The sequence below is a fragment of the Dipteris shenzhenensis genome, chromosome 25 (genome assembly GCF_047967505.1).
Source record: "Dipteris shenzhenensis isolate YYH24624 ecotype China chromosome 25, Dip_SZ_1.0, whole genome shotgun sequence".
Classification (NCBI taxonomy): Eukaryota; Viridiplantae; Streptophyta; class Polypodiopsida; order Gleicheniales; family Dipteridaceae; genus Dipteris; species Dipteris shenzhenensis.
In genome coordinates, this window is record NC_141620.1 from 37,658,186 (window position 1) to 37,674,776 (window position 16,591).

The window sequence follows — 16,591 nt, forward strand, 5'->3', positions numbered from 1 at the left end:
CAATGTCGTTGATGCCTCCTAGTACGCCAAGCACCTCAAGCGGTTTACTTGGCCAGACTCTTGACTTTCAAGAGACAGGTTGATCACGTGGTGTCACTGCTCATATAGCAATATTCTGTAATATTGTGTGATCATCATGCTTGTGTCACCCATAGATTTTATGAGCTAAGGAGCCTTTAATTGCATGATATGTGAAGGATTTTTGACACGATGGAAAGTTCAAAAGCTTCATGTGTCGCGATTGCCCATCTACAATAAAGGGTAATTGAACAAGTCATGGCAATCTGTGATGGCGGACGAGGAGGCAGGGCAACCCGTCTACAAGTTCATCTCCAACGTCATCCTCCTCGTCTACTTTGCAGCTACCATCGATCCAATAGACAATAAGCAGAGTGGACTTGCAACCATTGACAGTCCATGTAAGTATGACATTGCAAGATTGTTTTATTTTTGCTCAACACATCCAACACTAGATGTGCTCTCTCATATGCTATACCTCCAACACTAGTGGTGATCTTTTTAAAAACTCGGGAAAGACATGTTTCCCTATGATTATTAATTTACGGAGAGACTTGTGCCGACTCTCCGTGATACATTATGTATGGGTTTTCTTTCCCTCCCCCCCCTTCCCCTATCTTCCCATCCTTGCGCACATATTCTAAGGAGCACATTCTTCTCATGCGCATATAGTACTTTAGGATTCCACTCCAAATCTATTAATTCCTTTTGTTTTTATTTGTCCTACTAGAGTTTGCAAATTCAAAACAGACATCATACTTTGGATGAATATATTCTTCAAAAGGTATACACATCCCAATCTTTTGCCTATATGAGACCTATGCAACAAAATAGACATCAAATGAGATTGTATTCATCATGTCAATTATCATGCACATCAAACTTCGAATAACAGGAACATAGGTCTACATGTTTACATACTATGTGTCTACTAAACTCAAATGCACACGTCACATATGACCTAGCCAAACATTCTAGCTAGGGATGCTATACTCTTCCAACTATTCGCTCCTCGATTCTTTTGAATTAATTAATTACTTGATCTGTCCCCCCTTTTAATTAAACACATTAACATAATCTTACAACCCCTCAATATGCAAAATATGCACATCAATCCTCGCGTCTGCGCCTCTCCCGCCCCCGCGTTTGCCCCTCTCCCTCCACTCCTACGCCTCTCAGCTACACTAGATTTAGTTGAAAATGATGAATATTTACAATCCCCTTTAGCATTAGGGTTAGGGTTTCCAACCCTTTCCATTTTAGCACTCTTTTGGGTTAGTGCTATGACCATGTTCAACATGATGTTGAGATGAATACTCAACACCTTCCCTGCGCATCTCCCCCACTCCTACTTCTCTCCCTCCCTCAACTCCTCTCATCTTCTTCCTCCCTCCACTCCCTCTCTCCACTCCAACCTCCCTCTCCCCTCTGCTCTTGTTCCTTCTTCTTCCCCGGGAGGCTTTCACAGCCCCCCTTCTCCTCTCTTCAGCATGGACTGCTCTTTATAACCGCCATTAGAACTTTATGGAGACCAGATTCTTCTTCAAGAAGCTCATACCCTTCTCTCAAATCTTATGGGAATTCGCACGGCAGAATAAGGCTTTGATAAATTTTTTACACTCCCCCCTCCCCCCCCCTTCGCTTAATTGCCTAGTTTTCAATCTGGGGGTACCTATTAGCTTAGTGGTAGAGCTCAGGTTTGTGAAACAAAAGACTATGGGTTAGCCTCCATGGGTCAAAATAAGCAGGAATAAAGTTGAGTTGAGAGGATGTTGAAGCAAGATGAATTTCATTCATGTGGCCTACCCTAGATGGTGAGCTGAAAAGGGAGCAATTGCAACGAGAGAGAGAGAGAGATGCCCAAAAAAAAAAAAAACTAAATACTGGATTTTTCTCTTGGGAGGAAGGCCTACCCATTACCCCAAAATGCACTTGGTATGATACTAGTACCTTGTAAGCTTTCAGGGAAAAGGCAGCTATTTGTTTCTAGGATCACAAACATGTATTTCTAAGATTGTTCTTCTGAATCACAGTCTTGGCGACGCTTTTGAGTTGGATTCTTCACAGATTTCGAATCAAAGCAATGCTTTCGAGTTGGGTTGTTCGTAGATTTCAAATCAAAGCAAGTCGGGTTTTTCATAGATTTCAAAATCAAGGCAGCAAGGAATGCGTTTTGTGTTCGTTGGAGTTGTAACAGATTTTGAAATCAAGGAGCCATGACTCGAGCTGCAGCAGCTGGTAGCTCCGTGAAATCTGTCGTCGTTCTTGACAATGGCGCTGGTTTTTGCAAAGCTGGATTCGCCGGACAGTCCCTCCCATCCGTTGTCGCCCCTAACTGTATTGGGCGCCCCCAGAATGGTAAGCGTTGGCTCGTCGCTGATCAAATCCTCCAGTGTGATGACGTCCAGGGTATGGGCATCCGTCGCCCCATGGATCGAGGATACCTCATTGTTCCCGAATTGGAGAAGGAAATTTGGGATCGCATTTTCAAAGGTCTCCTCAAAATCAGACCCTCCGAGTGCGGCCTCGTCCTCGTAGAGCCGCTCTTTACCCTGCCTTCCGTTCAGAAAGCTACCGATGAGTTGGTGTTTGAGGATTTCGGATTTCAGTCGCTCTACGTTGCAGACGCACCTTCTCTCACCCATATACATGAAGAGAAGCGGGACCCCGGAAGTCTTTTGGCTAGGTCTCAATGTAGCCTTGTTGTTGATTGCGGCTTTTCCTTCACTCATGCAGCTCCCGTCTTTCAGAAGTTTACATGCAATCATGCGGTAAAGAGGATCGACCTGGGAGGCAAGGCTCTAGCAAATTATCTGAAGGAGCTCGTTTCCTACAGGGCTTGGAATATGATGGATGAAACTTACATTATAGATGATGTGAAAGAAAAGCTATGCTACTGCTCCTTGGACGTGGGTTCTGACTTAGCAATAGCTCGGTACGTATCTTATGTATATTCGAGAACCACTGCGCGAACTGAAATCTTTCTAAACTAAAATTTCCCGAATGTTTCTCTTTCTGGGCGGCGGTTGGAGGTCACCTGAAGAAATTGTATTTGTTTTCTCACATAGAACTTTTGAATCTCAGGGTAACAATGCCCGTAAGCCAGCCTCGTTTATGACAAATGAATTCAATGCACCTTTATATTAGGAACAAGGAGAATCAATCTTTAGAGAATAGATGATGGGGAATCTTATCTCCAATGCTATTCGTAAATTTATCACACCTCATCTTTACTAAGAAGAATTACAGGAAGGGCGACCTAAACAATGATTTTCTGGCTTGTAACCACCCTGGTCCCCAAAAAAGTTAATTTCTGAATCGCCTTAGGGAGGCTTCTGAATGGTACGCACAATATCAAAGCTCCTCAACGTTATGTTGTATTTTATCGGTGAGCCTACAATATCTCACACCTGTTCCTGCTAACATCGGTGTTAATGTCCGTTCTGTAAAGTTTCTACTAGTCGACTATGCACCACAATTGTCGTAGTTCCCGTAAAATCCAGATTGGCTGGAGGAAGAATTACTCGTTCAAAGATTGGCATGCTTTTTATATTGCTCTTTTCATCCTCCATTACATCGCTTCGATAGCCTTGAGCTTAGAAGTTCTTAACTTTGAAATGCTCAAAAGTTCTTTTTTCTGGCAGGAAAGCAGGAAAGGAAAATATTATTAAGTGCACCTATGTTCTGCCAGATGGGGTGAAACATAAGAGAGGTTTTGTCAAAGATCCCGAGGCTGCACAGGCTGCTCTTAGAAATCTGTCACAAGATTCCAGAAAAGAGGGGAATGTGCAAAGTGCAATTAATCTGGAAGATGAAGCGTCAGAAATTAAGCAAGAAAAGCCTGCAATGCATGATGAACAGGTATGTTTATGTTTTTGTTAAGAGAAAAGATATTAACTTGCTGCTAGATGATTTATAGCACCATGCTCATGCAGGAAGCAGGAATATGCAATCTAGCTGTTATTATTTCAAGAGAGTAATATATATATTAAAGTGCTTTGGCCTAGGGCTTTGGGCAAGGATTACGCAACTGTACATTGCTGATCTAAACATACTATTGCCTTGCCTGGACGGTTCTTAAGTTGTTGGGGTCTTCGCCATTCATTACCAAGAAGCCTTTAACTGGTTATCCATGGTTGGAAATTTGAGCTTTTGATAAGCATGGGATGGTGTGTTTTTTTCAAGAAGCATCGGATACTGCTTAAAGTTGAAGCTAAGACTACATCCCCACCTTGGGGGAAACAGGGATTGTCATGAGATGGTGTTGGCCATTCTCTGACATGCAGCTTCTTTTTTGGATTGATCGGCAATAGCTCCCTGTGGGGGATTATATGCCTTCTGTTAATACTTTTCTTTGTGCATTTATGGCATTTTGATTCTTGAATCCATGTCCTATGTGGCTGATAGTCTATGCACTGTCCCTCTCTCATAATTTTGTATCGCGGATTTGATCCTTGAATCTACCTTTTGATTAGCCTTCTCCTTTAGTGCTAGCCTTCATCATGGCTGAGTCTGCCCTTCACCTCCGGAGTGCCGACAGAAACTCAGTACGAAGACTTTGTATAAATGGATGCTCAAGTATGTGTGGGTGTGTGGATTTGTATGTGTGAGAGCATATTTTTATACTATGGTCTACATCCACTGTTGGGGGCTGATGCCGTCAGTGGGGATGTCATAGTAGCTAGTCCCTGCTATGCATGATGGAGTTTATGGTTTTCAACCTTGTGAGTGACTATCATGACATTGAAACTGCACTATGTTGTGTTTTTAGAGGATGAGTTTGGGAATGTTCCTGGATTCATCTAGGTATATTGATCCTTGAATCTATGTCCTAGAATTCAGTGTTTTGTTATCTTTCACTCATTTTATTCTACATTTACATCTGCAGCAGCTTTCTCATCAGCACCTTCTGGTTGGTAATGAGGCCCGTCGTCCCACACTTAAGAAAATGTTTGCATACCCTGCCTTCTCGTTACATGGTTTGCCAGACCTGGGATTCTAAAGCATCTGAAAGCCAAGGGTCTTTAAAATTTTAATTTACATACAGGATTGTGAATGCTAACTGTTGAGATTGTACCTCTGTTTAATCAGCTTTTATAGGTGTTTAGTAATAAATTTTTATTTTTTATTTGTTGGATTTGGAAGGGAGCTGGGTTTGGTATATACTAGACCAAAGTCAAAGTCAGGATATTCCTGGGACACCATAGGCTAAAAAAATAGGGGAGGCACTTTGTTCTGGAAGATCTGTCGACTGTTATCTGTTGGTCTGTGTGGTATATTGGGATTTAAAAGATGACTCACATCAGTGTGGTAGATATCTGATCACATTAACGTGATAGATGCTAATGTTAACTCAAAAAGACCTCTGCTGAGGTAATTCAAAGTTTGGACATCCATTAGCTTTGAGTTGTATCATGAGAGCAAGTAGCAGTGACCACTTCATAAGCAATAGATGTCATATTTCTGCTGGATACTCGGTGCAGGTCATGCTAGCAGTGTAGTCAATGCAGTGAAATTCAAGAGTATTACCTGACTAGTCACAAACAATGCTACTTTTCTTGACCCAGGAGTTGACATTAACGAATGAGAGATTCTTGGTTCCAGAGATGCTGTTTCACCCAGCAGATCTAGGTCTGTAATTGAAAGCCCAGTTTTGTATATGCTCTGTCGCTCTTTTTGTTCTTCTCACACATTTATTGAAAACTCATGTACATGAGCGGATGTAATCTCACCCAACAGATCTTGGCTTCCCTTGAAAGCTCCGCTTTTCTCTGCTATATCATTCTAGTTTGATCTGCTTACAATGTGTTACATGGTCGTGAAATGTGGGAACATTGCAGGTATGAATCAAGCAGGGCTAGCTGACTGCATAATTCGAGCAGTGAATGGATGCCACCCTGATCTGCATCCACTTCTTTATTCCAGGTATGTCCCCTGAAAGCTTATGTGTTTTTTTTGGGCGGGGGCCCAGGGGGGGGTATATATACCCTTGCACGGGAGTACACATGAATCCAGCACCCAATCGGGCACTTCACACCTTGCACCTTCGTACCACATCTACCCTTCACATTTTAGTTAGACTTCGCAGTCTATAATAATTTTGGTCTATTTGGCCTCCATGGATATTAATGTAATCATCATCATCATTATCTCCCTCCCTCCCTCCCAATGTATTCAATAATTTGTTGCATTTGGTTGTTCTCAGTGCCTTAGACGTGAACAGGTGAGATGACTAGTACCCCCTGGGAAGAACATGTCTGCCAAATGTGCTATCAAGAAGTGATGGAAACAGAACAGCATGCTTTTGTGGATGGCTCCACCTTAATCCACATGTCGAAATTATTAACATGGTATCAGAGCCTATCTCTGATTGTACTTGGACAAATGAGTTAATGAAGACTTTTCCCTAATGAGAAGAAGGCACTTCCAAATTCTCGCAGGCTGGTTTGTCAGTTTTGGAGCCCAAGGGGGCCTATAAAAGGCAGCCCCTTGGCCCTCATTTTTCATCCACTCCTGCAGGCTCTAGTCTTCAGCCAGCAGCAGTCCTAAGAGTTTGGATCAGGGCAAGAGGGTCTGCAGCAGTCCAGCAGCCTCTTCCAGCCTGCTGCCCTCCTTCAGTTCGTCCTCAGCCCGGTTCGTTCAGCAGTAGATAGGGTCTGCCCTTCAGCAGCCCTCAGTTCCAGATCTGCTGTGAGGGTGTCCTCCCTCTATACAGGATTCTCTTTCCTCTTTTGCAGTGAGGGTTCTTCCCTCCATACAGTACTTATTCTTTTAGTTGTATTCATCCCTAGTGGGCATATAATATTCATTGTTTGTATTCCTCTTCGGAGGCCGTTTATATTCCTTCCTCAGAGTCTCACACTCACTCCACAGTTGCACATGTATTTGAGTGCCTATTTCATTTCTTTTTTTTTCCAGAGAAAAGAAACTTCTATTAATGCTTGAAAATAAAACCCCCAGTGCTTTCAGCCCCCATAAGGAGCTGAAAAACCGGTAATTACAATGGCAAGGCTGTTAGAAGAAAAACCAGCCTGTTCCAAGGGCACCGTCTCACTGCCTAAGTTGCCTCTGGAACATGAGCTAACAGCCATGGAGGTGGTGACCATACATCCAACGGATATCTCTGCTGAAAGAGTGTAAAAAGTCCCTGCAAGCCAAACCTTGCAGAAGTGGTCCCACCTTTCGGCAGTCCCACTCAAACATGGAGTGCCACACTCTCAAGTAGCGCGTAGCGTGAAAATGATATCCTGCCAGATGGCCACTAGGGTAGTCGCAGGAGTCGTCGGTTGTCCCCCTATCACCTGACTGCAACGAGCAACCCAAATGTTCCAGGCGGTGATGCTGGCCACTGTCTCCCTCTCTGAGACACTATCCTCTGGTGAGGACTTCGTTCGTGAACAGGTGGGTGGTGCTGCGTCAAAGGCCTCTATCCGGGAGAACTGCTGGCCATGAATCCTGTAAGCTGGTGACACTGGGCCAATGGAAAAGCGTGCCCGCCCTCTGTGAGCCATGGTAAGGCTCTTGTTGAAGGAGGGGAAGCTGAAATGAGGGAGGAATGCATGTCTTTATAGGGAGATGGCTGGAACAGGGCCAACTCAGTCTGTAGCCTGTCCAATGCCACAGACTGACCCGACTGGGCAGATTGTCTTCTGATTGCCATGTGTCACCCGACCAGACTGCTGACTGCCGACTTGCTGACATGGCTCTTGAATGCAGCTGCTGCTCTGACCTGCTGACATGACAGACTGCTGACTTGCCATGTGTCGTGCTCCTACCTCTGATGCCTGCGCCTGTCTGCAGGCTCCTAGACTGTTGCTATTGCTGACTGTGCAGCAGGTCTGTGTTTGCTTTGCTGTCCTGCTGCTGTTGTGGATATGCAGGCTTGCCAGCAAGGCAGTCATATCATGAGGTGCAGATGGCCAAGACAGGAGCCCAATTTTGGTAATCAAGGTACTGCGATGTTTGCAAAGCCTCCAGTATCTGTATGAAGACCTAAGCCTCTCCCCATGTCAAGGGTAAAGGATTTGTGCCAATTAGTGTGGCTGCCAAATCTGACCAAAGCATGCACGATGGAGGTCCAACCCATCCCAGCTCTACTCAAAGGGGACCTTCCGAGCCGAGGCGTTACTCTTGACATGGCCTACTAGATACAGAGATCACAGAGACCACGCCCCCTTCCACAGCGAGAGATGACCTGATAAACACCGTGGCAAATGGTTATATCTTGAGTACTAGCTTGGAGTACTAGTTTTTGATTTTGAGTTTTCGTAGCATAGCGCTCAGCAAGGGCCTTAGCAACACCTTTGCTTCAGCCCATAGTGGCTTGTATGAGCTACTCTTGGGTTGTACTTTTGTCTCATAGGCCTGAGAGGCCTCCCATCAACGGCAATCTCTATGTGTGCGCGCGTGTGTGTGTGTGTACGTATGTTTGTACGACTGAATGTGTGTATCTATCTCTATCCCCTTTTTTGAATATTTGAAGGACCCTGACTGGAACGTCGCGACCTTCCCGCCTCCCTGCTGCTGCAGCCCCGTCGCCCATGGCCCCTTGCTGCCTGCATGCCGCTTCACCCCCCTCCCCCCCCGTCTTCATCCACTTCCCCTCCCTCGCCCTCCTCCACCTCGCCTCGCACCCCTCTTCAATCTGATGGCGCCTCGCATCCCTCCTCGATCTGATGGCAGCAACGGCTGGAGTTCAACGGAACCTCCCTCGCCTGACCATGCGCAGCGACATCTCATAGAGTTTTATGCTTTTGAGTCATCCCCACAAGAGACGGCACGGAACGGCACAGCCAAGGACACAAAGCCCACACATGACACAAAGGATGATCTAGTCAACAAGCAATGAATATAGACATGGGGTCGTTCCCTCCACATACAAAGCCGTAGCATCTGGCAGCTCAAGAACTAAGGCTCATGCTCTTGACGCTATTGAGACAAAAAACAAAAGAAAAGAGAGGGGAGTAAGTAGATGAGGAAGCCCAAGCTGTGTTTGTGTGCATACATAGAGATAGCGATAGAGATAGAGAATGAGATAGGGAGAGGGAGAGGGATAGAGATTTTTTTTTTTTGGCAAAAAGAAGGGCTAATTATATTACTTTCGAAACAAGGATTACAAGAGACTCAACATCAATGCTGGAGCACAGGGATAACTCCCACCCACGAAACTACAAGCCACATAGGGCTAAGCATAAAACTGTTGCAAAATGCTATCAAAACAAGAAGCCCTAGTCTAGGTCTTCTGAAAACCAGTAAACCACGAAACCAAAAAAGCTACGGATCCCTGATGAAGTGAATCCTGGAGGTACTCGTGATCCAAGAAGGTATGGATACCTCCTCCGCTGAGCTCTTGTCCATCGAGCCCGCTCGAGGGCACTAACAAGAAAAGACCCGCTTGCATGAGCAACCACCGCCTGGCGGGGGGCGAGTCTGCACTCCAGTAGCCCGCTCCACGCCTCAACCCAGTTGGGGTGCCTCCTGGTACGACAAGAAAGAGTAGAGCCCCAAGAGAAGGGATCAAGTCCAGCAGCCCTGCGGATAGAGCCACGAGCCGCCGCCTTGTGGGTAGAAAGTCTTTGAGACAGTGAACCATCAACTGATATGACTCCTATGAGTCAACATCCAGCAATCGAGGCCGACCATGACCAAGGTGCCAACCACGATCAAGAACCCCTGCTAGGAGGAAAGCAGTGAAGCCACGTCGAGGTAGCAAGGTTCCACGAGCCGGTGTCCGACCATGACCAAGGTGCCAACCACGATCAAGAACCCCTGCTAGGAGGAAAGCAGTGAAGCCACGTCGAGGTAGCAAGGTTCCACGAGCCGGTGTAGCTCCGAGATCGAAAGCGCCAGGATCCCTGTTGTCGAGCTTGACCATCAAGAAGAGCTCTTGACCACCATGGGGGAAGGCATCTCGCATCTTTATCTCCTTGAGCTCGAGGTAGTACCAAACCTTTCCTCAACAAAAGGTCCCGAGCACACACGACGCTTCCTGAAAGATGTTCCTGTTGCTGCGATGAAGGTGCAGGTGATGCAAGCCGCTGGGGCGCAGGAGCAGGCTACAACCAACAATGCTTCCCTCTGAGGAGGTGCAATGCCCCAAGCCACGGGTGGCACGAGAAAGCAACTTGCACCTGCAAGCCCTACGCGAACGAAGCATGCCCCAACAAGAGGGCAAAGGGTGTAGACCACCCAACCCGCCACTGGCCAGCTCTGCCGCTAGAGGTGAATCCACCATCACACGATCGAGGTTGCTCAAGCAAGGTCTACAGAGGCCCGACCCCCTGTGGCACTATCACTTGCTATTGCTTGATCTAGTGCAATAAGTTTCGTGTTGCCGCACTCCATCAAGTCGAGGTCAAGGAAAACCTAGTGATGAAAGTGGGTCAGTCGAGAGATGCCTCCAAAACTCTTGAAAAGAGAGTGGTACTGTCCTCGAATCTCATATTATGCATGGCAAGTGCATAGGAAGTGCTCCTCTGTCTCTACCTCTGGCAATGTGCATAGCTTGCATATCCTCTGCTCCGTAGCGTGTCTATGGCTCTCCTTGCCTCGATCTTGATATGATGTGACGAGACTTGTAGGTGTCGGATGTCAATCCTCAGTGCGTGTGAGATTTGTCTATCCTCTAGTACTAGGGTTTGAAAATCGCTCCGTCCTTTGATATTCTCAAGAAAGATCGTATTAAGCTTGGATCTTGGTGGGGGACTCTGGTCCCTCCCCACCCCCATGAAGTTTAGGGTTGAGAGAGAGAGAGAGAGAGAGAGAGAGAGAGAGAGAGAGAGGTTGAGCACATCCACATGAGGTTTAGCGTTAAAATAACTTTGTCTATGAATTGACAAATGAATTGTCATAATTGAATCCATCATGTCATCCCTTCCCTCATTCACTACATCAAGAAAGTTGTATTCTTGATGTGTGTCCTTGGGTCCTCACAAACCACCATGGTTTGATGCAAGAGCTCTCTAAGGCCTTTGTTGAGTGCTATACTGAGAGACTCCAAGGCCAACTCAAAATTGAGCAATCCTTAGAGAAAACAAGAGTGTGATCAACTATGATCTTGTGGCCTCAGGAACCATCGGATGGCACATGCGTTATCTCTATTTGCATTTGTTGGGTGCTCTCTCGTTGTAGTGGGGGTGTGGCCTCTGTGATCTCTATATTGGGTGGTCCATCTCAAGAGTGATACCTTGACTCTCACTGTCACCTTTGAGTAGAGTTGGGATACGTTTCTTGTGACTATACTCCTACGCATTAATGACAAAACCACCTTAGAATGGCCAATAGAATGGTATCATGTAGCATCCATCTCTTTCAGCCATTATGGATGCTTATGGGTGTGGCACCCCAATGCGGCTCCTTAAAAGTCTCTAGCCCTACCAATGACTTCTAAGTCATAGCATGGTCCATAAGGTCTAACCTATCAATCCAAGAACTTGTCTATGGTCCTTATCACCAAATCACCATGAAGATGAATCAATGAATCAAATCCATAGTTCATCATTTAGTGTTCCAATTTTTCCTATCGGTTTAACATCCAAAATGTTGGGAAACTGATCTTGGTTGATCTTTGCAAGAGATTTTGTTACAATATTTGCCACTTATTCTTTTGTTAGACAATAGACAATCTATTTGATCGCTCAGAATAGTCTTAAGCGCATCACCTAATCGATTGCACCAGAGTGTGTTGAGTGGTCAATGCAATGATGTAGGATTGATCAATACATTCATCCACAATAGATGTATGTATGGGTATATGACCTCATTTGGCTCCTTGGAAATGTCTAACCTTGCCAATGGCTGGCATGGTTCATCCACTTCGTGAACCTAATAATAGTCCTAACCATCAAATTACCTCAAGGTGAATTAATGACGTAAATTTATTGTTCCAATCCATGAAAAGTATCATTGTTCCTCTTACATTATCGAGATGACCTTAGGTTTAGTTGGGAGGCTCAATAGGAAGGAGGGTTTAAGTATGTTCTTGCATTGATGTTGCTTAACAAGCTCCCTCAAAGCTATTAGGGTTTTGTGAGAGCACGCACTACAAATCAGAAGACTAGTCTATCTCACTTGAGATGTTGATGGAAATTTGTTACAGAGGAGCTGCACATGAAGATGTTAAGCCTTGTTAAACAAATACTCGAGGTCTTGGAGAGTGGCTTGGACGATCTTGAAGGATGGATGCGACACTATCATCCTAACAAGGATCGTGAAGGACCTTCAAAATCAGCTGATGCCACTCAAGCTGGGAGAAGATGGGACCATAAGGATTTCTTGATAACGTTGACGGTTATCATAGACAAATTTGCTGCTAGTTTGATATTAAAAACTAGTGCCTAATGCTGCCCAAACATGCAGCAAAGATAGAACCACCTGGCTCTCTATAGTCTTCAACAAAGTAGCTGTTAAAATGTTTTGGGATTGTGATAGCCCATCTTGCTGTCCAACTGTTAACCAAAACCAATTGCTTATAATGATAGATAGATAAACATACCTCTTACAACCATGTCTTTGCTTGCTCCAATGATCCATTATGCAGAGGAGGGGTCCTCTTTGCACACCTATTGTTACGTTCCCATACTTGAGCTCATTACCTTGGAAAGGATTGTAAGTTTTGTTTACTAAAATTCAATGTTAATCATGGAAATATTGTGGGACTTGAGCATTACCCTTCTCTTCTGATACTTAATGTCAACAGTGGTCATCCCCTGCGAATTTGCTGAAGGTATGATGCTTAATAATACTCTTCACCCTGATTCCTGGATGGCTTGAGACTCGGATCAAGGATCTAGCATGCATTGTTTATGATAACCTCTGCCACAGCTTGTGGGGCAGTGCACGCATGTGTACTTGTGGCTATACTGTGCTTTAAGTTTAAACTTTTCTCCTCTCTTAGCAGTGAAAAAACACTGAATAGGTTTGCAATCAGAAGTTCGTCCTTTCCATTGTACTAATTGTTTTAAAAAAAAAATTCCAGCTTGTTCTTAAGTTAGCTATTAAAAAGCAACAGTTGTGTAGTTCGTATTGTGAGAAGAATTGAAATTCAAGTCACTTATATAATTTTTACATTCCAGTGTCGTGTTGACAGGAGGAAGCAGCCAGTTCCCGGGCTTTAAGGAAAGACTGTAAGACTTTGGCTTGATTGATCTATTTGCTTCCTTTTCTGTTCCTTCCTGTTCCTGAAATCACGAGTTCATGTTTTCCACTTCTTTTTTTGTCCATTCAAGAAAACATATGCCAATAAGCCAATAGAAAGGTGTAGAAATCAGAAAGCTAGGCCATTGTGTTCTTGTTCAGCATTAATGCTCTCTCTCTCTCTCTCTCTCTCTCTCACACACACACACACATTGAATCACCAACCTCATGCACATAAATAAATTCACATATTAGCAGGCATGTAATATGGAGAGGAAATTACTGTCTTTTGTTAAGCACAGAGACACTGAAACACAGATGAAGATTTCCGTATTGCTATTTATACCGTTTTTGCATACTTAGTGCCAGTACCTAGATTAATGAGTGTTTCTTTACTTTGGATATGTCTTTCTGACCATTTATTGTGGTGAAATGTATCAGATCTTTTCAGGCCATTTTTGTGAACATTTTTCTGAGATGGATTGTTGATCTTTAACAGAGAGTTGGAGCTTCGGCCTTTGGTTCCTACTGAGTATGAGTTGAACCTACGCACTGTAGATGAGTAATCTCTCTCTCTCTCTCTCTCTCTCTCTCTCTCTCTCTCTCTCTCTCTCTTTGTGAATTGTTGTGTTAATGTATGGGGATATGAATGATACAGAAGCAAAATTAAAGGCTTCACAAATCTTCACATGAAGATCTATTCCCTGCACACTTTGTTTTCCTCATAGAGTGTCCAATCATCACCTTCATGTGGTTCAGCTGATTTTTATCCCTTTCTGTGAATTCACTATCCACTGCTATGGTATGGAAAGACATGGTTGCATCATTGATGCACATGTATGGCTACGGTATTCTGTGACCCTCCCTTCCTTTCTTAAAGTGATACACTAAGAACATTACTTGGCTCATTCCTTAAGCATATTGATAAATGTTGGAGCAAGCTAACCTAAATAAGGATGCGGTCTAGAATGTGTGACATTTGAAGACCCAATTGGAGGAAGCAAAGTGGATCCTTTGTGGTTTGCATCTTTTTGTCCTGAGTCATACTAGAGGACAGTTGTTGGAAGCACTTTTGTGATTGGATACCTTTGGAAAGTGATCAAGTGGTTGTCAGGGAACCTAGAGCCGATCTTTGAATTTTCGCAAGATTAGATTTTGAGGTAAAGACGCTTCCCTTTCTGTGTACATTTCCTTAGTTTAAATTCTATTTTTTTGGAAAACAAAATGTACCATTAAAGCATAGCATGTACTATGACATTCAAGAAGCCTCCTTTTTCTTACTAGGTGCCAGTTTCCAATTTACAAAAAGCCTGCTATAGCTTAGCCAGTGGGGAAGTTTGGATAGGCCTTAGAAGGGGGGAGGGCTATGGTGGTGTTTGAGAGGTATTGTATGAGGACCAAAAGAATGATATGAAATATGAATAGAATAGGTCCTTGGATGACGGATCCCTGTTCTTCACCATGAGACAAATGTTCATGCATACAAATCAAATGGAGCAGTAATTCTCTTACTCCAGGTGTTGGCAGATTCATGATACAAGAGTGCAGCTTTTTGCTGGCTGTTTACGGCAGCCCCTGAGCTTTGACAATGTCTCCCATGTCTGCTGGCTATTTGCTCATGGGATTTCTGTAAGCTAATGGCTGGCAGGGATGACATTGGAGGTATTGATCAGCGCCCCCCGAATAAGTTCCTCTTGGTCAACTGAGAGGTACTGTTTCTAATGATCGCATCATGCTCAGCCCACATAGTTTGCTGCCATTTTCTGGTTTTAAGACATCCTAATAGGGTGTCGTCTCTCTCATCCATGATCATGCACATAAGTCTTATGTTATATCATCTCTGCCCCGTCCTCCACTTCTTGCTGACCTGGTCATTCTGTTCCCTTACCTTCTTTGAGGTAGCTCTCTGTCTTGTATCCCACTTCTTACCGACCTGGTCATCGTCTTCCTTTAGTTGCTTTCATGTAGCTCTTGCACCCTGGGCTCTTCAGCAACCTATTGGGCACTGTACTGATTTTTCTGTATTTTTCCTTGGAGTTCCTTTTTGAGGTTGTTTTTTGCCTTTAAAAGTCTTGTAGGGTCAACATCTGGGCAAAAGTAGCTTAGCTGAGCATGGTGGGTCTCTTACTTCTGGATATAGCAGGATTTGACATAGCTATACATTGGACATTGGCGTCTTGTCCAGGTGAATGAGGCTTACTATCTGCAGGGTTATTCATTTATATGGTGCAAGTCCTTAAGAGGCATCGAGACATGGGGATTAGGAAGCTTTGCATTGTGTGCATCATGGTAGTAACTAGTTCCCACTGGTTTGAGTGGCTGCTATTCATAGTTCTGAGTGATAGTGTATCCTGGTTTTTTGAAATCGGATGGATGCATGCTAGAATTTGTTCTTTTAATCCCAAAAGGATTCTTGTGTGGAAAGAATCGAAACTTGCTCAATTTTAGAACATGAGTTTTCTAACGTGAAGGGTTTATCTTGTGAATCTATGAATTGTGTGCCTATGTTAGAGTCTCTTACACTTGGCTAATGTAACAGTCCCATCTTGGCGCCTTGGAAGGGCGGTGCATTGCTTGCTTCTAGTTCTGAGTTTGATGGCTGCTCAGTAACCAGAGCTGAGTATGAAGAAATGGGATCTTTGAGGTGCCGACGGAGGTTTATGCATTGACTATTTGACATTTGGTAAAACGTGCTGCGGCTCTGATTTTGGTCTTTGCAAGGTATGCAATTGGAATTGCAGCATTTTTCCATTGTGGTGCAAAAAGTCAGAGATGATATGAAGTGCTCTGAATTAAGTCATTCCTCTGTTTTCTGGAGACAGGAGATTTGGATCCAAGTTCCATGCTGTCAGGACACATAAACCAGTGCTTTGCATTCATAGTGGCCCTTATATGTCACATGGAGGGAGGAAATAAAATTATAGATATGGCAGGCGCTTCCTGTGATCAGGCAGGCGCTTCCACTTGTAATTTCTGATATCTCAAGAATATTCTGGTTGTAAAATTGAGATTTCCAGATCTATAGGATGATTTGCTGCTACGTTTGTTAAAAAAGTAGTTTGCATATGGTCCGTCTGCCTGGATATTGAACGGGATTAGTAATGTTAGGAGCTCCCCTTTTCTAGAATATGAGGGATAAGGTGGGTGCTTTGCTTCTCTTTCCTAGTGTTGTGGGTATCACAGATTTGTAGATGCTTTTGCTCATGGGGTTGATGAGAATCTTATAAATTGTACCATCAAGATAGGGTCTATGGGACAAACCTTAACCCGAAGGATTCCAGTTTCTTTGGAGTACAACTTAGTGTACAATTAGCTGTCTTAGCGAGCATTGCCTGCATATCTCGGATGAGGGGTTTATTGACCCACCAGGGTACACACAGAGTCACTTGCCCCATTCATTGAGGGTCTCTATTGGGCAATTTCGGGTCTCTCACATAGA

The 16,591-nt window shown here is 44.2% G+C and overlaps 1 protein-coding gene across 3 annotated transcripts; it reads left to right on the forward strand.

Annotated features, from left to right (window-relative positions):
• Positions 1-1,969: 1,969 nt before the first annotated feature.
• On the forward strand, positions 1,970-16,265 carry ARP6 (actin-related protein 6). 3 transcript variants are annotated; one of them, XM_087396639.1, is made up of 8 exons: positions 1,971-2,953; positions 3,663-3,879; positions 5,586-5,649; positions 5,859-5,943; positions 13,092-13,142; positions 13,652-13,714; positions 15,692-15,873; positions 15,975-16,265. In XM_087396639.1, the coding sequence occupies exons 1-7, from the start codon at positions 2,235-2,237 to the stop codon at positions 15,819-15,821; spliced, it is 1,329 nt and encodes a 442-aa protein (XP_087252765.1). In that variant the 5' UTR covers positions 1,971-2,234; the 3' UTR covers positions 15,822-15,873; positions 15,975-16,265. The 3 variants fall into 3 exon arrangements, with proteins under 3 accessions (XP_087252767.1, XP_087252765.1, XP_087252766.1); XM_087396640.1 differs by having other exon boundaries at positions 13,652-13,684; XM_087396641.1 differs by lacking the exon at positions 15,975-16,265 and having other exon boundaries at positions 1,970-2,953; positions 13,106-13,142; positions 15,692-15,753.
• Positions 16,266-16,591: the final 326 nt, after the last annotated feature.